This window comes from Rhyacophila brunnea, unplaced genomic scaffold, assembly GCF_057557595.1.
Source record: "Rhyacophila brunnea isolate RB1 unplaced genomic scaffold, BYU_Rbru_1.0 scaffold_16, whole genome shotgun sequence".
Taxonomy (NCBI): Eukaryota; Metazoa; Arthropoda; class Insecta; order Trichoptera; family Rhyacophilidae; genus Rhyacophila; species Rhyacophila brunnea.
The window spans coordinates 16488614-16511837 of record NW_028232816.1 but is presented as its reverse complement, the minus strand read 5'-3'; the positions used below and the strand labels follow the sequence as shown (position 1 = coordinate 16511837).

General features: G+C 34.2%; 1 protein-coding gene across 1 annotated transcript; it reads left to right on the top strand.

The window, feature by feature from the left end:
- Nucleotides 1-558: 558 nt before the first annotated feature.
- Nucleotides 559-22546, top strand: LOC147074465 (inhibitor of Bruton tyrosine kinase). Its single transcript, XM_085943397.1, has 15 exons — nucleotides 559-726; nucleotides 5175-5624; nucleotides 5847-6039; nucleotides 6524-6741; nucleotides 9149-9346; nucleotides 10266-10496; nucleotides 11118-11254; nucleotides 12160-12309; nucleotides 12921-13245; nucleotides 15548-15670; nucleotides 16467-16794; nucleotides 17703-17895; nucleotides 18587-18788; nucleotides 19146-20453; nucleotides 22092-22546. The coding sequence occupies exons 2-15, from the start codon at nucleotides 5454-5456 to the stop codon at nucleotides 22236-22238; spliced, it is 3924 nt and encodes a 1307-aa protein (XP_085799523.1). The 5' UTR covers nucleotides 559-726; nucleotides 5175-5453; the 3' UTR covers nucleotides 22239-22546.
- The last annotated feature ends 678 nt before the right edge of the window (nucleotides 22547-23224 follow it).

The window sequence follows — 23224 nt, the reverse complement described above, 5'->3', positions numbered from 1 at the left end:
AGGTCGATTTAAATTAACGTACTTACGACGCCGAGGTCCTTCATAGTACAAACACGTGTTTTTGCGATTTTGAGGTGACTTCAACTAAGAATTATATTTTGTAAGTCGAGCCAACTAGCGACGGAAAAATACAAATGCAGTCATATAAAGAGGAAATGACAAAATAGATCTGTCTCCTTCACGCTTACAGAAATGCTTAGCTAATCTTATTTTGGGAGTTTAAAGTTGAGGTGTCCCATAGCTAATGCTGTCCCATTACTATAGCAGTCACCTAATACATTTTAGTAAAAAACAATAAATTAGACGCCTATTTCAAAACATAGGTACCTAGGTACTTGATAACTAAAGATGTTGAAAATAAAATTATTCTAATGTATGTACAAATATGGAATCAATTTATTGAATACGGTGAAAAATATTTTAATTGCACTTCCATATTGCTGCATTGATAACAATATAGGTACGTCACAATTGCACTGATAATGTTCGACCTTGAGTCCATAGAGTAAATATTACATGTGTGTCTATGATCATTGTAAATTGTAAAATTTGACAGCTGTCGCTTTTGTGGTGTCCTGTCGCCATCGCCGATGTTTTGTGACCGATAATAATAGCTTAATTGCTTCGTAGTTTAATGAAATTCTACTGTCTTTCTCTCACGTAAACTATGGATGCATTGAGTTATTCGTCGGCATCGTTTGTTAGTATGTATATGTTCTCCTAAAGGTTAGTAAAAATACATTGCATATTTTGACATTTTACTCAATATGATGTAATCTTATACATGACATTTTGTCAAACCGTTTCTATTTAAATGCACTTCTGTGAGTATCTATGCATTTAACGTTTTTGAAAGATTTTTTTGAGAAATATAGGGTGATACTTAAATATATGAGCCAATGGGGTGGAGAGTCATTCTAAATAATATATATTATATTAACAACATCCAGTGGATTGTAAAGGAAACCAAATTATAAACAACTATGTTGGATGTTCTAGTTGTTGAAAAATACTCTATACCTATTTAATTGAATCCATATCAGCATGATATTAAGTTTATTTGACAAAAAAACTAGCATTGATCTACTTATAGTGCTACAAACTTATCTGTAAAATTGATGGGAGAGTCACAATCGCATAACTGAACAGAATCTGACAGTAGAATGACATATTCAATATGGCATCATTAGACTCATTAGTCCACTATACAGATAAGTTTATGGGACTGGGTACTCCCGTACACTATGAGCACCTACATGTGTCATAAAAATCAACTTGAATGTCAACAGGGGCATAGAAAAGGGAATATTTTAGGGAAGTGTAGATAATACATAGAAATCTATCTTCTACTTCTCGTATGGCGGGGTGTAAAAACAAACCACCTATTTTTTTTTGATTCAGTTGTTATCATTAGCATTGTCAATTTTAATGTTTCTTCTATAATAACTGTTTTATGTGAATATTGTTTGATAATCCAATCGAAAACGAGCAAATCGATTATCTACAGTTTATTACATTATTGGTAGCATTATTGCACTATTTGAGTATACTGGATGAATATTTGAAAGCTGCTCATCAAATCTTCAACACACTGCCATATTGATGTGACAATATGTTTTCACGGTTATCCTAATCGTCCACCTCTAAAATCTAAAAATAATAGTAATATGGCTTGTGGTGCCGAAGAACCGATCACAGAATAAAGATCTATATTTTATTACAGAAATAATGATCCCGTCAAATAATAGAACTATTCATTTTGGATAAACACAGCTTTACAATACTTATTTATATCTAAATATGATGATCAATGTGCCTTTATTGTGATTCATTGTGCATAGTAAAAATATCTGAAATAATCAAACATTTATTGTTTTAATGACTTAAGCGCATTGTTGTTTTTACAAAGTTCAGGTTGGTTCTTATGAGAGAGGGACCCACAGCGTAAAGGAGTTCCGGCTCTATATTATGACAGCTTAACCGCTATTATATGGCAAAACCGCTATTATAAGTGTAGACAATAAGTACAAATATAAAAATCATTTACAATGTATAAAATTCAAACATTTTAAATTAATAAAATGCGCAGTTTTCAAAAATCAGTAAGTATCAGTGGCGAAGGGTGACTTTTGGAAAGAGGTAAGCTGTGGAGATCAGAGAAAAAGAGCACACTTGTCAGGTAACTTACGGGAAATAAGAAGATAATACTTACGATATTACTACTGATGAATAGGTGCACACTAATGACAACGACACACTGGTCATAGGTTTCACCGCTGAATTTGTCAAATTATTTAAATCACTTATGGCAGTAGAATTCCACGCATACTTTTCTTTACCAAACAATACGCATCGCCAACAAAAAAGTTTGTTTAATGTATAACTGACAGTTAAAAACAAATATTTATCATATAAATTGTTGTGAAAATGTCTAATATAAGTTTTTTTGCTGTATTCAAACGTAAATGAACCCTTGGAAGGTCAAGCTTTGATAATTTTTAAATGCAATCGTTCGCACATTTTCTATCGGGACACTTCACAATTTAATAAATACTTATATATTTAAAGCACTGGCGAATGATTTCGGTACAAAATGGGATAATTTATCCACATTCAAAACACAGAATTGAACGAAACATTGAATTTTGTATTATAAAATAAACCTTTATCACCGCTTTGAAATGTCAAAATGACATGAACTGTGAATAGCATGTTATGTTTGTCTATGACTGAAGTAACCTAAATAATAATCGCGAATTAATACAATATTTATTTTTAATAACAATTTATAAATTATATGTGATCGAACACAATAGTTATTATTTTTTTTAATCATCCTTATTATTTATTATTTGATTTTAAAGATAAGCATAGACAATAAACAAATCAACATTGCGCATAAGCTTGTCTGTTTACGCTTCCGAGTCGGGAACAAAAACGCAGATGTGCATGAAGTTGGCAACTGAATTGCGGTAGAAAATTCGGCTTGTATTATCGTTGAAATATAGTATAAAAAATAGCACTCACGTTGTGACGTTCCGTCATTTATTTTTGATTCGAAACTTTACTAAATTAAACGCTCTACTTATAAATAACGACGATAGATGGCAATCAATATTTTTATTATAACCTACAATGTCCTACAATATAGATATTTATTTATTTAAATTAAATACTTGAAAATAGAAGGTAAGCTTTAAATAATCGCTTAGTATGGAGCCTTCGCCACTGGTAAGTATAGCATAATAGAGTTCGCCAATGCATTTCATAAAATTTAAATAATTATAAAGTAACCTTTGACACAAAGACATTCGTGCTTAATGCGGTCCACACACCAAAGCGAATTATTCGCAGCGAATATTCGCCAATCAAGCTTGTATTGGCTTACGGGAAAGAGCACGCGACGCACAGATTTCAGAAGGGAATTAAGTTATTATCTTACAAAGTTCAATATGGACTGCTGCGATTGTTTGACGTTTCGGTATCGAGCATTCAAATCTATCAATATAATTTTATATTATCATTGATACAATTTGTCACTGACACTGCCATCCATTCGCATTTACCCCGTCAAAATATCCCGAAAAAGCATCCGCATCGATATGGAAGGTCTGGTCAAAAGAGTCTCAAAAAATAGCCAAATATATGACAAATTGATGGCTTTCATTGTATCTTTAGATCTCCTGCGTGAATAAATGTTTCGTTTGTTCATTAACAACAGGTAAGTAGGGAGCATTACAGCGGCGTTGGCTTTTTTTGAGACTCTTTTGACCGGACTTTCCGTACCGATGGCGGGTGCTTTTTTCGGGATATTTTGACGGGGTACTTGGTGAATATTCGCGTTGGTTTGTGCGAGCCTTAAACCTTCGTATAAAAACGCAAATAGTTATGCGAAAATAAGGAACATTTTTCAAAATAACGTTATAGTTAACAGTATTTTTTATATAAAATTGAGCCGTGTTAACTAAATGACATTGTTATAATTTCAGATAATTCCGACTCAAATTTTATCAATAAAATAAGAAATACGAGTGAAAATGGCTTGGATGGCTTTTATTTACTCTTTGATTACCTAGTGATTGTTCTTATAAGATTATAATATATTTCCATAGTCAGTATTCTGTATCCGTATTCATTTAATTAAATGTATAATAAATAAAACAGGCTCCAGTTTATGAGCCCCACGAAAACATTTCGCTTCCACAAACGTTCGGTCAATACAGCCTCGATAAAACGGCTCACACTGATTGAAATTAAACGTCACTGATTTTCATTAAAATGCCACTTTTCCTACTTAAAATTTACGTTTCGGCATAATATACATATCATAAATATTCATGAAGCGTGTTATCATTCATATTAAATATACCAAACTTACCTCGTAATTTTTTTTAATCTTAATTTTCTCGGTTATGCGTTCAACATAGGGGTAGACTACAACTCAATATATTATAACTATTATCTTATTACTTGTCTTGAAGGCCAACGAAAAAACTTTGGAATATGTAAATAAGTGTCCTATGAAACGTATCTGCCTTGCAACCGCGTTTGTCGTCGGCTTACGTAGACGACATTAATTATTATTGTTTCAAAATTAGCCATTTACAAGGTTGACAAAGAGGTAGCTTTATTTTAAAAAAAAAAAGCCAAAATATAACCAACGCTCGAAAGAAATAGGAACTTGCATATTTTATTACGTAGGTATTGTCGCCAACGTAATAATTGTATTGTTAATTATTAAGTTTATTAAAATATTTCACTGTTCTCTGTGACCGTACTTATTGTCTACGCTTATAATAGCGGTTTTGCCATGGTTGTCTATGCACAAAAAGTGGCGTTTAGATTCTTTCAAGTATTGACTAAAAAAAATCTGACGTTTCTCCGTGGTAAGCTCTCGGTAAATTTAGCCGGAGTTCCTACACTTAGGCTCATTATACAATAGCGTTTTTTTAAAAGCGCCACAAACACCATCATACGTCATGTATGTATGCGTCACATCTATATCGATGTAAAAGACATTGTCTACGAATATTTCACACACGGTTATAAGTTTGAGTTGCACACACCACTTACGCCCCGCCGAACGCTGTCCACTCAGGCCTTACACTTAGGGTTCTTATTCTTCCTCCAATGTAAGTGTAATAATGTAATAATTTTTTTTTGTTTGTTTTCAGCTTGTTCCAAAACCAATCATGGCTATCTAAACTACATTACGGCCCCCTGTTGGGGGTTTTTATCAGACTTTTTACAAATTTTGTATAGTGTTTTTTATATTGTAAAATAGAGTGTTTAGATTTCATTGATATTTAAGTTACCATTTTTATTAATAACGTGTGAGTTTGCAATGCAGATTAATTTCTCAATTCATTAATAATAATATTTCTTTAGTGGTTGTGTAAAATATTAATCTAAGTGTATCTATTGTCATATTCAATAGCCGTACATCATTAAAAATGGCGTCTTCTAAAGTTTTGATGGAGTTTGAGTGCACCAAGTATTGCCATTCTAAAAATCATGGAAGCCAATTGGTTTCTGCAACCACAAAACGTGCTGTCACAGATGCTGCTCTGGCCAGTTTCTTCAAATCCACATGTCATGCTTATTTGTATAATGTCGACTATGAGGTAAGAATAATTTCAAAGCATAGCACACTTCGTTTGTAAATACCTTCATACAATTTAATAATAACTAATAATTATTGAGACATAATTAATTACAGTTTTCCAAGACTGACTTTCAAATTTTTTGTTGAGATATGGAGCGCCTATCGTATTTACCCAATTTTTAAATAGTAGGTAATTTTAATTATACTACAAATAGAATTTGCATTATTTTATTTATTTCAGGGTCGCTCTCTATTGCATATGGCTGCTTCGAGGGGTCGGCGATCTCTTGTTGAATGGCTGGCACGGCGTTACCCTCGCAATCCACAGGGCGTGTCTCATTTGGATTTAAGAGATCTCGAGTCAGGCTACACGGCACTTCATAGAAGTGTCTATTATGGACAGATTCACACGTCTGTTGCTCTTATGAAAATTGGTAAGTTAAACGTATATTACCATTGAAGATATCGTCGCTTAAGAAACAACACCGTGGAAGTCAATTAATTAAAATTTTCACGGGCAAACAAAAACCGTCTCAAAAAATTGAAAATTGATACCTTTTAACTTATTTTTTTTTGTATTAACTAAACACAAAAAAAATAAGTTAAAAGGTATCAATTTTCATTTTTTTGAGACGGTTTTTGTTAGCCCCTGAAAATTTTAATTAATTGACTTCTGCGGTGTTGTTTCTTAAGCGACGATATGTGGCTTTATTAAATTTGTAAAATATCACGTAAAGTGCAACATTGTGATCGACAGGTCATTACTGCTATTAACAAACTAAATATCTTCCTACATCCCTCTTTTATGTCCCCACTCTTTGTTTCCGTCTTCTCAATATTCATAATTATAGCACTCTGACGTGTTGGTCAGAATATAGACGAATAAATACTCTTCATGTTGGGATTAATTATTTTCAGGAGCCAGTACCACCATATTCGATTATGACGATTATTGTCCAGTGGACCATGCAATGCTTGACCGGCCACCGCGCTGTGAACTATCGAAGCAGATGCCGTGCGAAGTCTATGCTTGGGGCTCCAACACCAATTACACATCCGGTACTGGCTCACAGCATCAAAGGAACTTTCCTGAACTGTTGACAACGTTTACCAAACAGAATATTTTCATCAAGCAGGTATATCATTGTTTTATTATGTTATTACAACGTAGCAATCTGATTAGAACTTAGAAAAAGTAAGTCTCTATGGTTCATTGCGACCAATGGTGAAGTGGGGGCAGAGCATGGGTCAGATTTTATTATGGAACTTTATTATCATGACGTGCGACCTTAAACATTTCCATACAATATCAATTGCACAGATTACCTCAAGGACCCAAATTATTTTTCTCTTGCAAACATTGATTATTTTAAACTGGAAAATTCTACAATATCCTATGAACATTTACTTGAGTCTATGTAGTCTGTTTACATAGCGTCGCCTTAGTATTGGTTTGTCCAAAATGACAATATGTGAAATGTTCAGGAGACGAAAAACACAGTTCATTACCTTATATTTCAATGTATGAAGGTCTTTCATATTTATTTATTTGACATAGTGAGAGATACTTTATATTAATATATTAAAAGAGTAATGCAGTAAACTCCAGTAAAAACATCCTGTACCTAATACTATAAATTCACAAGCCTCCCTTTTGTTATTATAGTCAAAACACTTTCGGGTGATAACCTTTATTAGTGGGTATATTTTGCAACACCCACACCCACACTAAAACACAAACCGTGGCCGCGCGGCATAAGCGTTGGACTATAAAGCCGTGGGTCCCAGGTTCGAATCCTGGGTCTGGCAAGTACACATATTGTTTTTCAATTTGTGTGTGTCAGAGTATGGACCTAATAGGTTGAGCAAGTGGCTGACATCCATTTCTCATAAAAAAACAAAATCTGTCAATACAAACTTCCACTCTGTGGAGGCCCATATGATCCTATCAGGATCGGACATGGTCGAAAAAAAAAAAAAAAATTAAGAAGAATTTGTATTTATTTAACAGCAGATAATGCATTTTAGCAGCGATCACTTTAAATTCTCATAAAATTAATATAAAAATTATAACGTATTCAAATGTGTAATGACGATGTAGTCAGTAAAGGCAAAGTAAAAGGTTAAAAGTAAAATTAGAAAAGGATAAGCGATCCATTGACCAAGCACGTAGTAGAGGGGGCAGAATCCGTTTGATCCAGACATTGGACAAACCAATACCGAATGATTGTTTTGTACCGTGGTTTCTTGGACATTTTTGAAAAAATATCTTTGTTTATATATATGGAGAGAATAGAATGCAAAGAGCCCTAGATCATTGGGAAAGCGGAATAACAATTGGTGGCCAGAAAATAAACAACTTAAGATTCGCAGATGATACCACACTAATCGCTGCTGATGAAAGAGAACTCACAGAGCTGCTAGACCGGGTAGAGGAAGAGAGTCGCATATACGGCCTTATCAATAGGAATAAGACCAAGTTAATGGTTATTGATCGGGCTAACCTTCTAACAACAGCAAATACACTCCAAAACCTCGAAACAGTCGACGAGTTTGTATATCTGGGATCGACCATCAGTGGAAAGGGCGGATGTGAAGCGGAAATAAGAAGGCGCACACAGATTGCAAAAGGTGCGATGATACGTCTTACCACTATATGGAAGGATCGGGGAAATTTGATTGCCACAAAAATGATGCTTGTGCAAACATCAGTGTTCTCGATATTACTATACCAATTGATGCCTTTGAGGTGTGGTGTTGGCGCCGAATGCTTCGTATTTCTTGGACGGAGCACAGGATGAACCAGTCCAATCATCCAGAGACTGAAGATAAAGGAACGTCTCTTGACAATATGTCTGAGACAAATTCTGCAGTTTTTTGGACATATTGTCAGGCGCAGACCGGACAACCTGGAGAGACTGGTGGTTTTGGGTGGCCTCCAGGGAAGGCGAAGCAGAGGAAAAGCATCTGCGCGCTAGAGCGACCAAGTGAAAGAGCTGACTGGGGGGCACCATCCATTCTGCCCTGAGCGAAGCGGAAAAGGATGGAAAGTCTTGGTCGCTCAAAGGATGACGAAATGCATATGTGGTCACGATCCTCATCCATGAGTGTACGACCAAGAAGAAGATATAAAATAAAATAAACTGCATTAAAAAGTCAGTTTCGCCAAAAATGGAGCATCACAAAACCAATACTAGGGCGACGATAGGGTTAGAATTCATAATGTAGATATTTTATCGCAATTTTTCTTTGGAGCCTTTTTATTGAACTCAAATCATTTACGAAAAGTTCCTGCATATCTTTTAATTACTAAAAAGTTATTTATGTTCATATTATGGGTATCAGCAAATTCTCAGTGGCTACTGAAAAGTTGGAATGTAGATTTACAGCGCTCTGGAATATTTTTTTTAGCAAATCACTACTGATCGCGACCTCAAAATATAATTGCAAATCTTGTGTTAATAATGTAATACAGTGCATAGTATCTATAAGACCTTTTGACTCGATATAGAACATTGTCGGCGATTTCCGGTATCTTTTCAGGTATGCCTGAGTAAGTTCCACAGCGTGTTTGTCAGTACATCGGGTGGAGTGTGGGCTTGCGGACACGGAGAGGGAGGCCGGCTGGGTGTAGCACGTGGCGATACTTGTGTCCTGCCAACTTCTTTGGTGTTGCCAGAGCGATGCACAGAAGTGGCTGTTGGTCGTGACCATACACTATTTCTCATGCAATCGGGAGCTGTAAGTTGTCATGATAATAATTGATTGATTTATAATTCGTGATCTGCGAAGCAAGCGTTCTCTGACAATTTACCAAGTGGACAATTGCATGCGCCGACGAGCTTCTTAAAAACACTATTATGTATGTATACACTGTGATATTGAAGAGAATCAATAACCAGTTTAAAAATATAACATTTTCGACAATATAATTAGTTACAGCAGTAGATTTTTCATTTTCTCCCTGTTTTTAGTATTGGTGCCGTCTTCTATTGAAGGTAGGCGACCAAATTGCAGTACACTTCCCTATTCTGGGCCAGTCGTATCAGTTTCCTGATTGAGCCTGTTACAGAGATCTCTTAGCCAAGATAATTGTCTTCTATGTCCTTCGAATCTCACCCTCTCTGTGCATTATGAGTCAGAGTAAATCATACTTCTTATTGCAGGAAATATGGCTAAGGTATACAGGTTTCCTGCACTCGATAACAGGTATAGGCTCTCTAGGCTTATTGACTCATCTTAAAACCTCCTCAATGGTAATATGATCTGCCCAGGATATCTTCTTGGTACACCGATACAGCCACATCAAAAAATGGCTAAAACATCCTGGAATTAATGTATTTCGTTTGCAGTTCAATTGTTCTTGCTGACAATGTTCTGTGAACCAATAGAAAAGCGTTGGATTTTAGCAGTATCAAAAATTTCATATTTTTTTATCCATTGTCATAATTTATTTGGTCTTGAGACTTATATTCTTAATATAATATATATATTTAATGTTACCTCACATGTCAAAATATTATCTTATTTATTTGTATGCCTGTTCTTTCGCCTGATGCTTCCAGTGATGTGAATGCCTTTTTAAGTGCCTATTCTGACATGGTAATGGTAACAATATGATTGTCAAATGAAACTAACGTCTGAATGAAATTTCCAACAGATTTATTCATGCGGTTTAAACGCACACCATCAACTGGGCCAGGTTCCACCGCCAGCCTCTCAACTCTCTCCCCGCCCCGTCAAAGTGAAGGTGACGGGGGCTCGAGGGGTACGCGCGGGTCGTTATCATTCGGCAGCTTTCAACGACAAGGGACTCTACACGTGGGGCCTCAATGGCGGACAGCTAGGCCATCCAAAGGCCGATGGGAGCACTATTCTTATACCCAAAAAGGTAATTGCTGGTGGATTCCTTTCATAATACTACTTCAATAATTAATTCAGTACTCATGACAACTCACAGATTTTACAAAATACTACAAAGTTACATTGAGCTATCAAAGAAAATTGCAAATGGCAAAGTTCACATCCATTTCACATCAGAATGTAATAATTTTCTGTTTGTTTATTATTGTATCCATATTGTATCGGTTACTATGGCAACAATAAAAACATTCAATAGTATTTGGTATTGCTGTTCAATAAGTAAGCAAGATCTCCATCTGTTATCATCGATCCTAAGTTCTTTCTGATGGCTGTTTCATATTGTTATTTTCGTGCTTGTATAAAAATATTCATTCAAATTTTTTTTTGAGTGCAAGCATATTTTTGTAGTACTATTATAATTACAATCAAATGTATGAAAAAATGCATCACATAGTCTCTCAAAATGTTGCAATTTATTGTATTTCACTAGAGATTAATCTTGGAATAGATTATTGAACCATTCACTTTATATCACCTTTTTTCTAATACAATGTTTTTTTTTGTTTTTCAAGTCTACTTTTATATAGGTAACTAACAATATTATTATTATCTGTACACATTTTAAAACATTGCAAATAATTCATCCTAGGTGGCCAAACTAGGTAATGGCCAGGACGAGTATGTGATTGAGCATGTAGCAGTCAGCGACGGAGCGACTGTGGTTTCCACCAGCAGAGGAGACGTTTACCTTTTACATCAATTCCAGTGCAGAAGATTGGCTTCCAGGTATAATTTGTCAAACATTGATAATTCATGTCCAAACAATTATTGATTTTCCTATTATTGTAATACTTCTTCATTTTCCATATATAGTCATCATTTACAGTAAAACCTCGTTAATAAGAACACTGATAATCGACATTCGCCGTAATTCGAAATTTTCGCGAAAAAAAAGTCCCTTCAACATTATTTTCATATACAACCATACCTTTAATTCGAAATGATTTCAGAGTCCTGGCATATAAAAATATTCAATAAATCATAATAAAGTACACTATTTAATGAGCCAGTCATTGAAAATTGTGATAGATTTTTCTAAAAACATAAATTACTTATTTTAAGAAGGTAATATAAATAATCCTGACATTTTATGACCTATTAACACACATGGAATCAGAAATTTCGTAGGCACATCTAAGATCAAATTTTTTTTTTGTCAAAATTGTAATATTTTTCCCCCATACATTTCATATTTCGGTCCTATGGAATTGATATTAATGAGGTTTTACTGTAGTGCTTCAAGATTCTGTGTCATCCAACAGTTTTTTTAATACTATTTCAATACATATCCGATAGTTCAGTGCTTATACATTTCGAATATATGTATTTTGTGACCTAAGATACTAATTTCAATGGTGACATTACATCTCAGTAATTTTATACATGAGATTTTGTTATAAACATACCACATAGTGTGAAGTTCGATAGTTTTTGGCAAAAAATGTGACGTAGTTAGAACGACGCCAAGCGAGAGAAAACTATACAATAGTCTTCACTTAAGTACAGTCGGAAATAATGACGGTAACAATAATTCAATTCACCCTATGTAATTTGTTAAGTTGTTCCACTTAAGTAATTGTCAGAGAATCACAAAAATGTGTTGTCAACTTGATAATTTTTTTTTTTTACAGAATACGCAATATGAAGAAAGTGGAAGTTATCGGAGGAGAAGTCGTGGGTGGTGATAAGTTAACAGATTACCAGAAACAACTCTCCGTACTTGTGCTCACCACTTGTGGAAACATTCATCTTTGGCAAGACAAGACTAACCAGCTAATGAGGTAATTTTAAACTATATTATACACAACCCAATATTCGCTGAAAGCTTTACAGCTAAATTGTCGGTTGATTGCTGTTTGACTCTTATTGGATTTACGTAATAATAATGGCGTGTGTTTCGGTGTGCTGTTTCTAAGCAGTTCGTTTTTCACCAACGCTAGGTGGTCTTAAAATTACTCATTTCTATATATTGTAGATATTATTTGGTTTGGCGGCGGATAGGTATTGCAGATAAAATACGGTAGCAGTTGTTCATGACGATGGAGGAGGCGAGAATTTATTTACTGTTTAAAATAACTACAAGGGTACAATCGATGCAATATAATAAATATAATGGCAATTCGATGCGATCTTGCTTTAACGGAAACTTGTAATCGAGTGAGATGTCCAATCGATTCTGACCCGCTATTTATTAACTGGCCGCATTGTGAAATAATATTTTGAAATTATTATGGAATAATGTTATGAAATTGCAAATCCGATATCTCATAACATTACGAAATCATATTATATATAGGTACTGACTGTATGTGAAAAATGAATATTTAATAAATTATATTATAATTGAGATCTGGGTCCGATGACAGCCACATATATATATATATATTTTCAGGTGCATTTTTTCTATGAATCGACCGGTAGTTGTTATGGAGACAGCCCTTACCAGAGACTCAATCATGATCACGAGCAAGGACGGAGAAGCTTTCCACGGTGTGGTGATGCCGAAGAAAATTCGCATCACTAAAACTCCTGTTGTTTCGCCAGACCAGTCATCGTTCTCCACAAAAACCAATTCAAACAACCAGACCAAAAATGAACTGCACAAATTCATCGATAAGGACGATTGTATTGTCATTAAATTGAAGCGCTTGCCTAATATACACAGAGCTGTTGATATATGTGGCGACAGGAAAGGAAATAACTTTGCCGTGTTACAGGTTAGGAAAATATTAAACCTTTAATTGATTAATAATAATAATGAAAGTAGGATGTTTAATTACTTTGTTTTGATCCAGATATGTTTTTTTAAATCTAATTATGCCGAGGCTTACACTGCGACCTGCTGTTATTTTGTCTCTGCACTACAATGAGAGTTTATTGCTTTGACCCACTTTTCAATTACGTCAAGCTCTGTCGATGCCAGGGTACATTTAGCTCTACGCTGTGTCGCTCAAATTTAGTGCATTGTACATACTACTATGTATATTGTCCGGCAACTTCATCTTGGCTACGTGGCAAATCTGTGAACTACGTACAGCTAATCGAACTTCCGGTTTCAAATTAGGAACGCCCCCAAATTTTTCATTACATTTTTGACACTTCGTATTGGACGCATCCATCAATTTACGTAATTTGAAGCTTTTTATATTCAAAAGATGTCTAACACAATACGAAATGATGTTCGAATTATTATCAGTAAACTTTTGATTTATTGCGAAGAAGAAAAAGAGTCGTATTTAAAAGGTGAGCCTATACAATACTTTCAACAAGCCCATTTTACGGGTTCCTGTCATGTCAGGTATGTCAAAATTCAGTGTTGTAATACTAGAAATATTTCCCCAAATACTGGAAATTATGTTTGTATATTATAAAGTTATGTGTATCGTAATCTATTTTATTAATATTTTTAGACGTATAATAATTAAGTATAAATGATCATTAGTTAGTTAATGAATTGTCCTATTTTTTCCTAATTTTTAAACCGATAAGTAGGTACATATTGTTTTAAAATTTATGTAAGGTGGATATAATTTAATTTATAGAAAATTATTTTCACAGTATGTGTTTCTACAACAATTTTACTAAAAATACGATATAAAGACATCATTTGTAAATTATAAAACATGTGATTGGGTCATCAATATAATATTGAATATGTTATATCTTTCACTTCTACTTTTTTACTCATAATTTGTGTTCTAGTTATTTAATTAATAAATACTTGCAGCAATATTATCAGTTAATGTGGGTTCAATGATACATTTCCTTCCAAATTCAATAATTACACTGTAATAATTAACCTAATATAATAGTAATAATTAAGAGGTGAAATTATTTGAAAAAAAAATTCTATTGATATTTATTGAACAATAATTAGACTTATAAATTAATGTACTTATAAACTTACTGATAATAGAATTGATATAAACTTAAAACCTAATTTCGCGGGATATGTTTTCTCAAAAAATGACAACACTGTGAAATATTCTATACGCGATAAGAGCGACTTCCTGTTGTTGCCTAAATAATGTTGTCGTACAGTAGTTTCCATTATCCACTGATGGTGTTTCATTGCAGTAGTGAAAGACCGGTATTTGAAATTGACTGGTCAATCTTGAGCTATTTTAAGCTACATGGATTTACAATTTTTCATGTTAAAAATAGGACAAAGCTTCCAACTATCAATCAGCAATATTATTGGGCTGTTTACAATGTGGGATTTAAGGCAACTTCCAAATTCCAGCTGAAATGTCAGAGAGCTGTATTGAGAAGAAACAGGCAAATGCAGGGATATAATTTGAAGATGTGTTTATAGTTAGAAACTACTGTCAACGTAAATGATACAATTAAAATAAAATTTAGGCCATCCTCCCACGGCGCAACTGAAGTCCGACGGAACTGAAATTAAAATTCCAGCCAGTATCTAGCTAATGTATTTCAATGGCGGCTCGCTGACGGCGAGTCTGGAATCTCTCAGCTTCAAAACGGCCGCGAAGAGACGCGACATGCTAGTCGCGCGGTCTCTGAAGTTTCCAGTCACCGAAAAACAGTGGTACCAACATCATTAGATTCGGTGAAAAATCATATTTTCTTACCAAAATTGGTCGCACTGCGAACATGTGTCATGCTATAAAAATCATTACCAACCCAAAACGTAAAAAGTACAAGATAAGCAAAATTGAAATAACTTAATTCTATTCGAATGAACGCAGCAGCGTGCGTGTTGTCGGTTTTTGTACAAAACAGCTGATGGTTCAGTTTGACAGTTTGAGGTTATGTGATTATTATTTCAAGTGGTTTCAGTAGCGCCGTGTGCGAAGCATCACATTGGCCAGTTTATGAGTTCCTTCACAAACCAGTTCTGTCAGATTTCAGTTGCGCCGTGGGAGGAGGGCCTAACAAAACAAACTTTGTTTCAAAACCATTATAATGGAGTCTACTATGTAAACGTCGGCTCAATTAATAAATTTTATTCCAGTTGGCAATGTGATGAATTTTGAATAATTTAATTTCATTTAGGTGTCGCCAAATTGTGGTCTATTGGAATTGCCGCAAGTAACATCCTCTCAAATGACAGCTAACCTATCGGCTCTGCTAGAAGAGGCAAGCGAGTATGATCTGTTACATGATGTTGTATTAAAGGTTTGTTTGAGTATAATTATATTATAATTAATAGGATTCAAAATGAAATTGAATATATAATATTATGTAGTCAACCATGGAAATGAATCTATTATTCAGTCATTTAGTCTATTATTAGTCAGTTTAGTCATTGATTAGAGCTTCTTATTTAGTTGCATCCAGGGCAAATTGGAGCGAGTTGAAGTCAACTGGAAGATTTTCCAGTATTTCTTGGCCCGGAGACATTGTTGGTTATCAACAGAAATAATATGTGTTTTACCCTGTGTACTACTCCACTTTCTAAGAAGAGTGATGATGCAGTAATAGGTTTTATGAGTTAGAATGAGAAAAAAAAACTGATTGTTATATAAAAAACCTGGGGACTGATGCACATATCTTTCACAACTTTTACTTTTTGATAAGACCATAGACGACTGAAGTTTTTACACGACTACTGCAATGTGCATATTTCAATTATTTGAAAGAATTAACAGTGAAACTGACTTCATTTTTATTTCAGATATTATTCCATTATAATGTATATGAAGAACAAAACGATTCATTTAAATCTGAAATTACATATTATATGTAAGACTTTTGTGAATTTTTTATGATGACTTACAATAATCAGTTGTCTATGATTTTGTCAAAAAGTAGAGCCTGGTTTCTACTGTCACGAGATCAGATACATTGAAATCCGATAAGAATAAAGCAAGCTAGCATATTACTCACACTAGAAATAGCGAAGTGACATTAATATAACTTTCAGTCATTCGAATGTAATTTAATTGTATATTTTTACTGTTCTCATTCGCAGGTTGACAATCAACTGTATCCTGCCCATCGCTTCATTATTTCATCGGGCAGTGAATATTTTGCCAAGCTCTGTTATCCGCAATCTTCTGAAATAATCAGCGACGTCGGAGCGACCTCCGATAAATTGACCATCCCTGTGAACAATATTCATCCACTGATTTTTAAACAGCTTCTCAAATATCTTTACACCGGCGAATGCGACCTGAGCACGCTGGGACCGTGCAATATTAAGATTAAGATCGAAACGAACAATGACAAAAATGAATTGAATAAGAAAATGGCAAACGGAAACATAGATCTTGTGATGGATGCTCAAGAAAATCTTGGAGGTGACTATTGTTACAGTTATAATATTTACAGTCAGCGATGACTTAATTCATTTGCAATTATTGATTGTAAATTGTAATATTTTTGGTACAGATTTTTAATTTTATTTTTGTGATTACTCTCTTGTCCGATCCTAATAGGATCATATGGGCCTCCACAGACTCTTACTTACCCTAAAATAATGCTTTGTTTTTGTACGTAGAATATTATGTAATAATGTGACAGTGGCGAAGGGTGGAGGTAGGCTGTGGAGATCTGACATAAATAATGCAAATTAATCTTTGCCAGTCATACTTATTTGTTTGCATTGAACTAGTAATACAAATTGTAGGTTGTAGTCATATTGGTTAGATTTTAAAATTCAATTAAACCCTGCCTAAAGCAAACCATAATAGACATTAGATAAAAATATTGTTCTGTCTATAAAATATGCCATTAAATCATACATAATTTAACGTATTTTATGGATAGAAGAATTTTTTATATCTATTATAGTTTGGGCAGAAATTATCGAATTAAAAAAAAAATGGCAATTTGAATTCTTTGTTCAATAAAAACCAATAAGTGTGACTGACAAATTGTGCATTATTTTTGTCGGATCTCCACAGCCTACGTCTACTACAATTATGGTTTGATCTAAGCAAAGTTTAATTAAATTTAAAAAACTAACCAATACAATCCGTAATTTATTAGTTAAATGAAATCATATAAGTATGACTGACATTTCTCCTCTGATATGTGAATAATATACAATTTTTTTGCTGAATACTATTTATTTTCCCTACTTTTAAAAACCTTTATATGGGGGTCCCCAATCACAATTTGTCTGGGCCGTTAAATGTTCTCAATATGGCTCTGGTGTAAATATTGAACGTTGATTCTGATGCACTGACAAATAATTTTATTTTAGAATTGTCTGCATTTGAAGTTAACCAGAAAAAAATTAAAAGCACCAAGAAAGAAAACAGCAAAAAAGAAAAGGAACGATTGAACAAAGCCGAAGCTGGAAAGGACAAAGAGTTTTACGATCCCGTCAGGCTGCTGCAGGAAGCCGCTAAGAGGCTCAGCGTTACAGGACTTTACAAAATGCTGGACAAATATGCGTAAGCACTTCTATAATTTTCCAAAGAATATGTCTAAATATACATTTCTAACCATTAAAAATTAGAAAATATCTTTTTTCAAAAAAATAAAAAATATGACACCTAGCGCGATTCCAACTTGTGTTCCCTGGGATTCACGCGTACATGCTCTAACCACTAAGCTATGTGTGTCCCATCTAATTGTGATGAAGTTAAGTAAGTTTTTACAATTCTAAATGAAGCGTTTTCTAAATTTCAAATTTTTAAATCAAAGTATTAATAATTACCTTAATTATTATTGACCGGTGTCAGGATCTCTCCAAATTTTTGTTATACCGCACTTGCATTCATTGCATAAAAAAAATAGTTTATTAAATATAAATGTGTTGTTTATCTTAATAGTAAATTTATTCTCCTCTGGTCTCAATAAGACCTGACTGAGAATCCTCTTTTTTCTTTTTTATTATTTCTTTAGTCTATCGACATTGTAAACAATCTCCACCTATATTAATCTCTTTTAATCCTTTCTATGCCGCAATTAGTTAATTGGTAGTAATTAACGTAGGAATTGGTGTAATTATGGCGTGTAAACACGCTTTCGGGAGTTAACCGGACCATTATTTCTTTTTAATATCAACTTGTCACTCTTTGACTGTATTATAAAACTTAATTTCGTCCTAATGTTAGTTGCATTAAATTCAATTGTTTTCAGCTGTCACAATGGCCAAATCATTCTGAAGGATTCGAAGAACAAATACAAAGAGTCGAAATATTGTCTGAACAGACTTGAACATACTGAGTTGTGGGACACAAACATTAAATGCGCCGATGGAACCATCATAAAGGCTCATAAGTGCATTCTCGCCGCCAGATTAGATTACTTCAATGGCATGTTTGCTCACAGCTGGACTGAGGTAATTAATGTACCTACATATTTTTTCTGACTTATACGCAACTTATAACTGTTCAACCAAATCGTTTCATATGTTAATATATTCCATCTACGTGAGGATAAGTATTGGTGGTGGTATGAATTCTTAAAATAGGGTCAGCTCATTCGGTGTATTTCCATGTATATAATATTTTATAATTTTTGTATTAAATATTTACTCTTTATACTGTTTTTCTAATACTGCATGTATTTTAAATTTATAATTTGTAAAGTTCACAATATTATATACATAAATTTAAATCTAACGTTTTTGTTATCCGATTATGATTATCTAATTTTGAGAAACATTCTAACGTGTTTTGGAATTTATCTTTTTTAGAGCACAGCCAACTCTACGATTTCAATGCCGATCAGTTACAATATGCTGAGTGCTATTATAGTTTTCTTATATACTGACGAATGTCCAGAGCTGAAAGAATCTGATGACTTTGAATTCCTCTGCAATATGCTGGTGTTGTCTGATCAACTATTCATTTCGCGACTGCGTGAAATGTGTGAGGTGGCTTTTGCGAATATGCTGACGTTGAAAAACGTGACGGAAATATTCCAACTGGCATGCACCTACAACTGTCCACAGTTGAAAAACTGCTGCATGGAATATATTTCATTGAATTTAGCCAGCATTCTCGATAGCAAATCATTGGAGACGCTGTCGCCTGAACTTTTAGAGGAATTGACAAAGTTTCATTGCTCATTCAATCCGGTCATGTCAAATAGAGTTATAACACCGTTTTCCGACGCCACTTCTGATGAAATAATTATGTCATGCTCCGACAGTTTTCCGGTTAATTTGGACGCTGAATTTGATGAAGAAATATTGGACGATTCGAAAAAGAGCAGCTCATCCGGCAGCGGGAAGAAAAAATCCCGACCACGAAGGATAAGTTTCACTGAGAATGAAAAATGTAGGAGAAGGAATGAATCGGTGAGTTCCATCACTTCATTGGATTTATCTCCAGAAAAAAATGAAGATGTGACCCTCTCATTAAGCAAAATATCCGACCAGAAAGAGGGATGGGTGAAAGTTCTAAATACCCAACAAAAACAGCAAAAAGTTATTCAGGCAAGATTAAAGGCCATCAATATCGTGAAAGAGAATGCGAATATTTTGGATGACGCTCCGGAATCGTTTACGAAACTCGTAAAGCAGGATAAGTTTTCATACGATCGCAGTCTATCTGCGAGCAGTCCGCTGTCTCAGAGCCCCGTCTCCAAATGTAACGGATCATATCCGACTTTGTCGTCTCCGATTTCTGTTTGGGACGCCGGCAACATGTCGCCGCAAGACTCATTCAACGATGGCGTGGGTAGAAGTCCGCAGACTACGCTCAATATAACCGTCGTCAATACTAAGATGTCCCAAAAGCAGCGGAAGAAGATGGCTCTGGAGAATAAAGACCCTTTGAATTTGGCCGAGCAATTGGACAAGTTGAATATGAAGAAGGGAGTTAATTTTGAACCCGAACCTGTTGTGAGTCCGCAAGCCAAGAACCCCTGGCAGAAGATCGACACGGCCCCTATTCCCATGAAGGAGAAAAACAAAAGTTTCTGCGACATTTTGGAGGACGAGCGAAAGCAGAAGGAAAATTTATGCAAAATGATGACGAAACCCTTGGCACTGACTCAGGTATAAAATTATTATAATTTTTGTATATTGAAACCGGATGATTGTTTGAGCATATTGTTTTTTTGTAATTTTTTATGTACGATTGCTAAATTTCCCCACATTTATCTTCAGGAATAAATTCACAAGATCATTTCTTGATGAAACAAAAATCTCATGTTTGCTTGACACTATGACAATAATATTCCACACGGTGCTATTGTTTCATCTTTGTAGTCTTATGAATGGTGTAAAAGGTGAATTAGATATTGAAATGGAAACAAATTTTGTTGAATTGTATTCAGTGTACCCAGTGTTGCCACTGAAACACCAATTTTCTTGAAAATCAACATGCTGCCGTTTGGTACCGTATAATATTTTACCAATAAATTAAATGTACAATATTTAAGTGATGGCCACATTTCGCACCTGATTAATTTCTGGTTATATGACAGATAATTTATTGTTGCGAAAAAAAAACAATTCATCTTCAATATATTTTGTTCTCGCAAAACAATGTACAAAATTATAACTCATTTTTTTAAGTGTATCTTTCAGTAGACATTTTTTTTAATTATAGAAAAATCTAGCATTTTTTCCTGCTAACTAACGTATTTTATTACCCTATCTGGAGGGCGATTCACGAATGAAGCACCATGACCGGTTGCGCAACGTAAGCGCAAGCCTACTTCAACGAAGTATATTAAAAGTCAGCCAGTAGTGTCGAGTACAGTATGCAATTGAAGTATACACGCTTTGGCGGTAGAGACGCTAGCAACTCTCCGTTTGACTTTGACATATTATTAAACGTCAGAAATTCGTACGTAGTGAACAGGCTGTTATTCTATTTTTTTGTATCTTTTACAATAACTATTACCGCTGAAATTATTATTTTGTGTTTAAATTCTCATTTAAATATTTATTGTGATTTTGTAATACAGAAACACACATGTTTGTTTGCAAAATACAACGGAAATTCCGTGTTGTAATATTGTTATATTGGAGACGTAACTAGCTTGTTTAAAGATTAATTGGCTACGTACTTCAACAATGAATGGTTTAATCATGCAACGTTAACGGTAAGTACTGATTAAATATGAAGTCATTACCAAAATGGATAAAAATGTTATTTAATTTCCATGAAATTCAGAAGAGTTCCGTCATGACATGTTTACTTTCTATCTTACTCTAACGCATGGACATGAGGTATAAGCATGCTGAATGCTTTCTCACTCGCACTTAGATATCTGGTATCCATTTCGTTCGAAGCTCACACAATATCTCCTGTAAAACTAAAAATTTTACGTACTTCAGTTAAAGCGGTTTGGTGACGTGTTTTGCAGTGCCTCATTCGTGAATTGCCCTCCTGGCATATTTCTGTCAATGGAAGTCGGCAACACCGAGAGTGCCTAATAAGTTGTTACTATGTATGTATTGACAGTTTCTTGTCATCATGGATTCGCAGTCTCTCAAATTTAGATAAATTCATTCATTCATAATTTATTACAATGTAAAAAATGAATATGTATTTTGGGAGACTCAGTTGCTGTGGGGGTAATAAATATACTTTAGTGGCAAGGCTGGCTTTGTTTTTTTTCACTGTCAATTGTTTTGTATATAACCAAATTTATCATACTATCTATAATTATTATTATATTTTAGCTGGAAGACAAAGCGATTGAAGAGTTATCACGGTTTTATAATGCATCGTCTGCAGAAGATGAAGTGATCACCGTTAAACGAGTGCCATGCTATCAGATTGCAGCACCAAAATGGATCGACAAGGGCTTGAAAACTACATTTAAATAAATTATGGAAATATATAATTTTAATAATGTCAAGTTAAATGTGTGTATGTAATTTACATTTTGTCAAATCATATTTGTGAAATTCTCTCTTTGGAATATGGGGTATTAGAGTGACTGGAAGGTTTTCACCATTTTGGACTCTTTTTTTAGCATTTTTAGAGCATATTGTATAATTAAAAGGCATGCAAGTTTTTTTTTATCACAAAATTCTAATAAATCTTTCACTTAAGAAAAGATCTCACTGTCTCCGTGACATTCAAGGGTTTTTATGCGTCAAATACATTATCGTCACGATATGTGCTATCACAGTTAGCTGCCACTACGGGAAAAAAGTGTGTAATGTCCGTAAAGTGTGTAAATTTTTCTTGGTATTTAAAATGTTATCAGACTGATACTCCCATCCCGTAGCACATTTTGAACCTTTAAACGAACATTTTCAGTTAGCAAAATCTGCTGAAATCGATCTCTATGGTCTGCTGGTTGGGTTCTGTTTAAAATATTATATATGGATGCAATATCGTAAGTAATTTTAACGTACGCACATGTAGAAACTGTTAAAATTAATTGAAATTTACCATGAATAATAATTTTAAATACTAATAAATTAGAGTTTGCACTTTCCATAATTGAATTTATAGAGATAGTAATCGATCACAATATTCTGCGTGATGATAAAACCATAGACAAAATTTTTTGCTGTACCAGCGTGTGACGTGATCATAATGTAATCGCAGCATTAAATAAATATGTAAAGAACTTCAGTGTTAAAATAACTACCTACATTCTTTTGATTGAAGAAGCCTCTGCAACTTTTAAGCTACATACTATTTTGTCTTTATGTCTCTCTATAATTAATAGATGAATACTGAATGGAGACTATCAACCGTAACTTGGGACAACAGTGGCACAATTTGAGTATTATGTCCTATTAGTCCTCCAAAGCGCCGCACCTCAATGTGAAGTTTTCGCAGTCTATTAAGGGTTGTA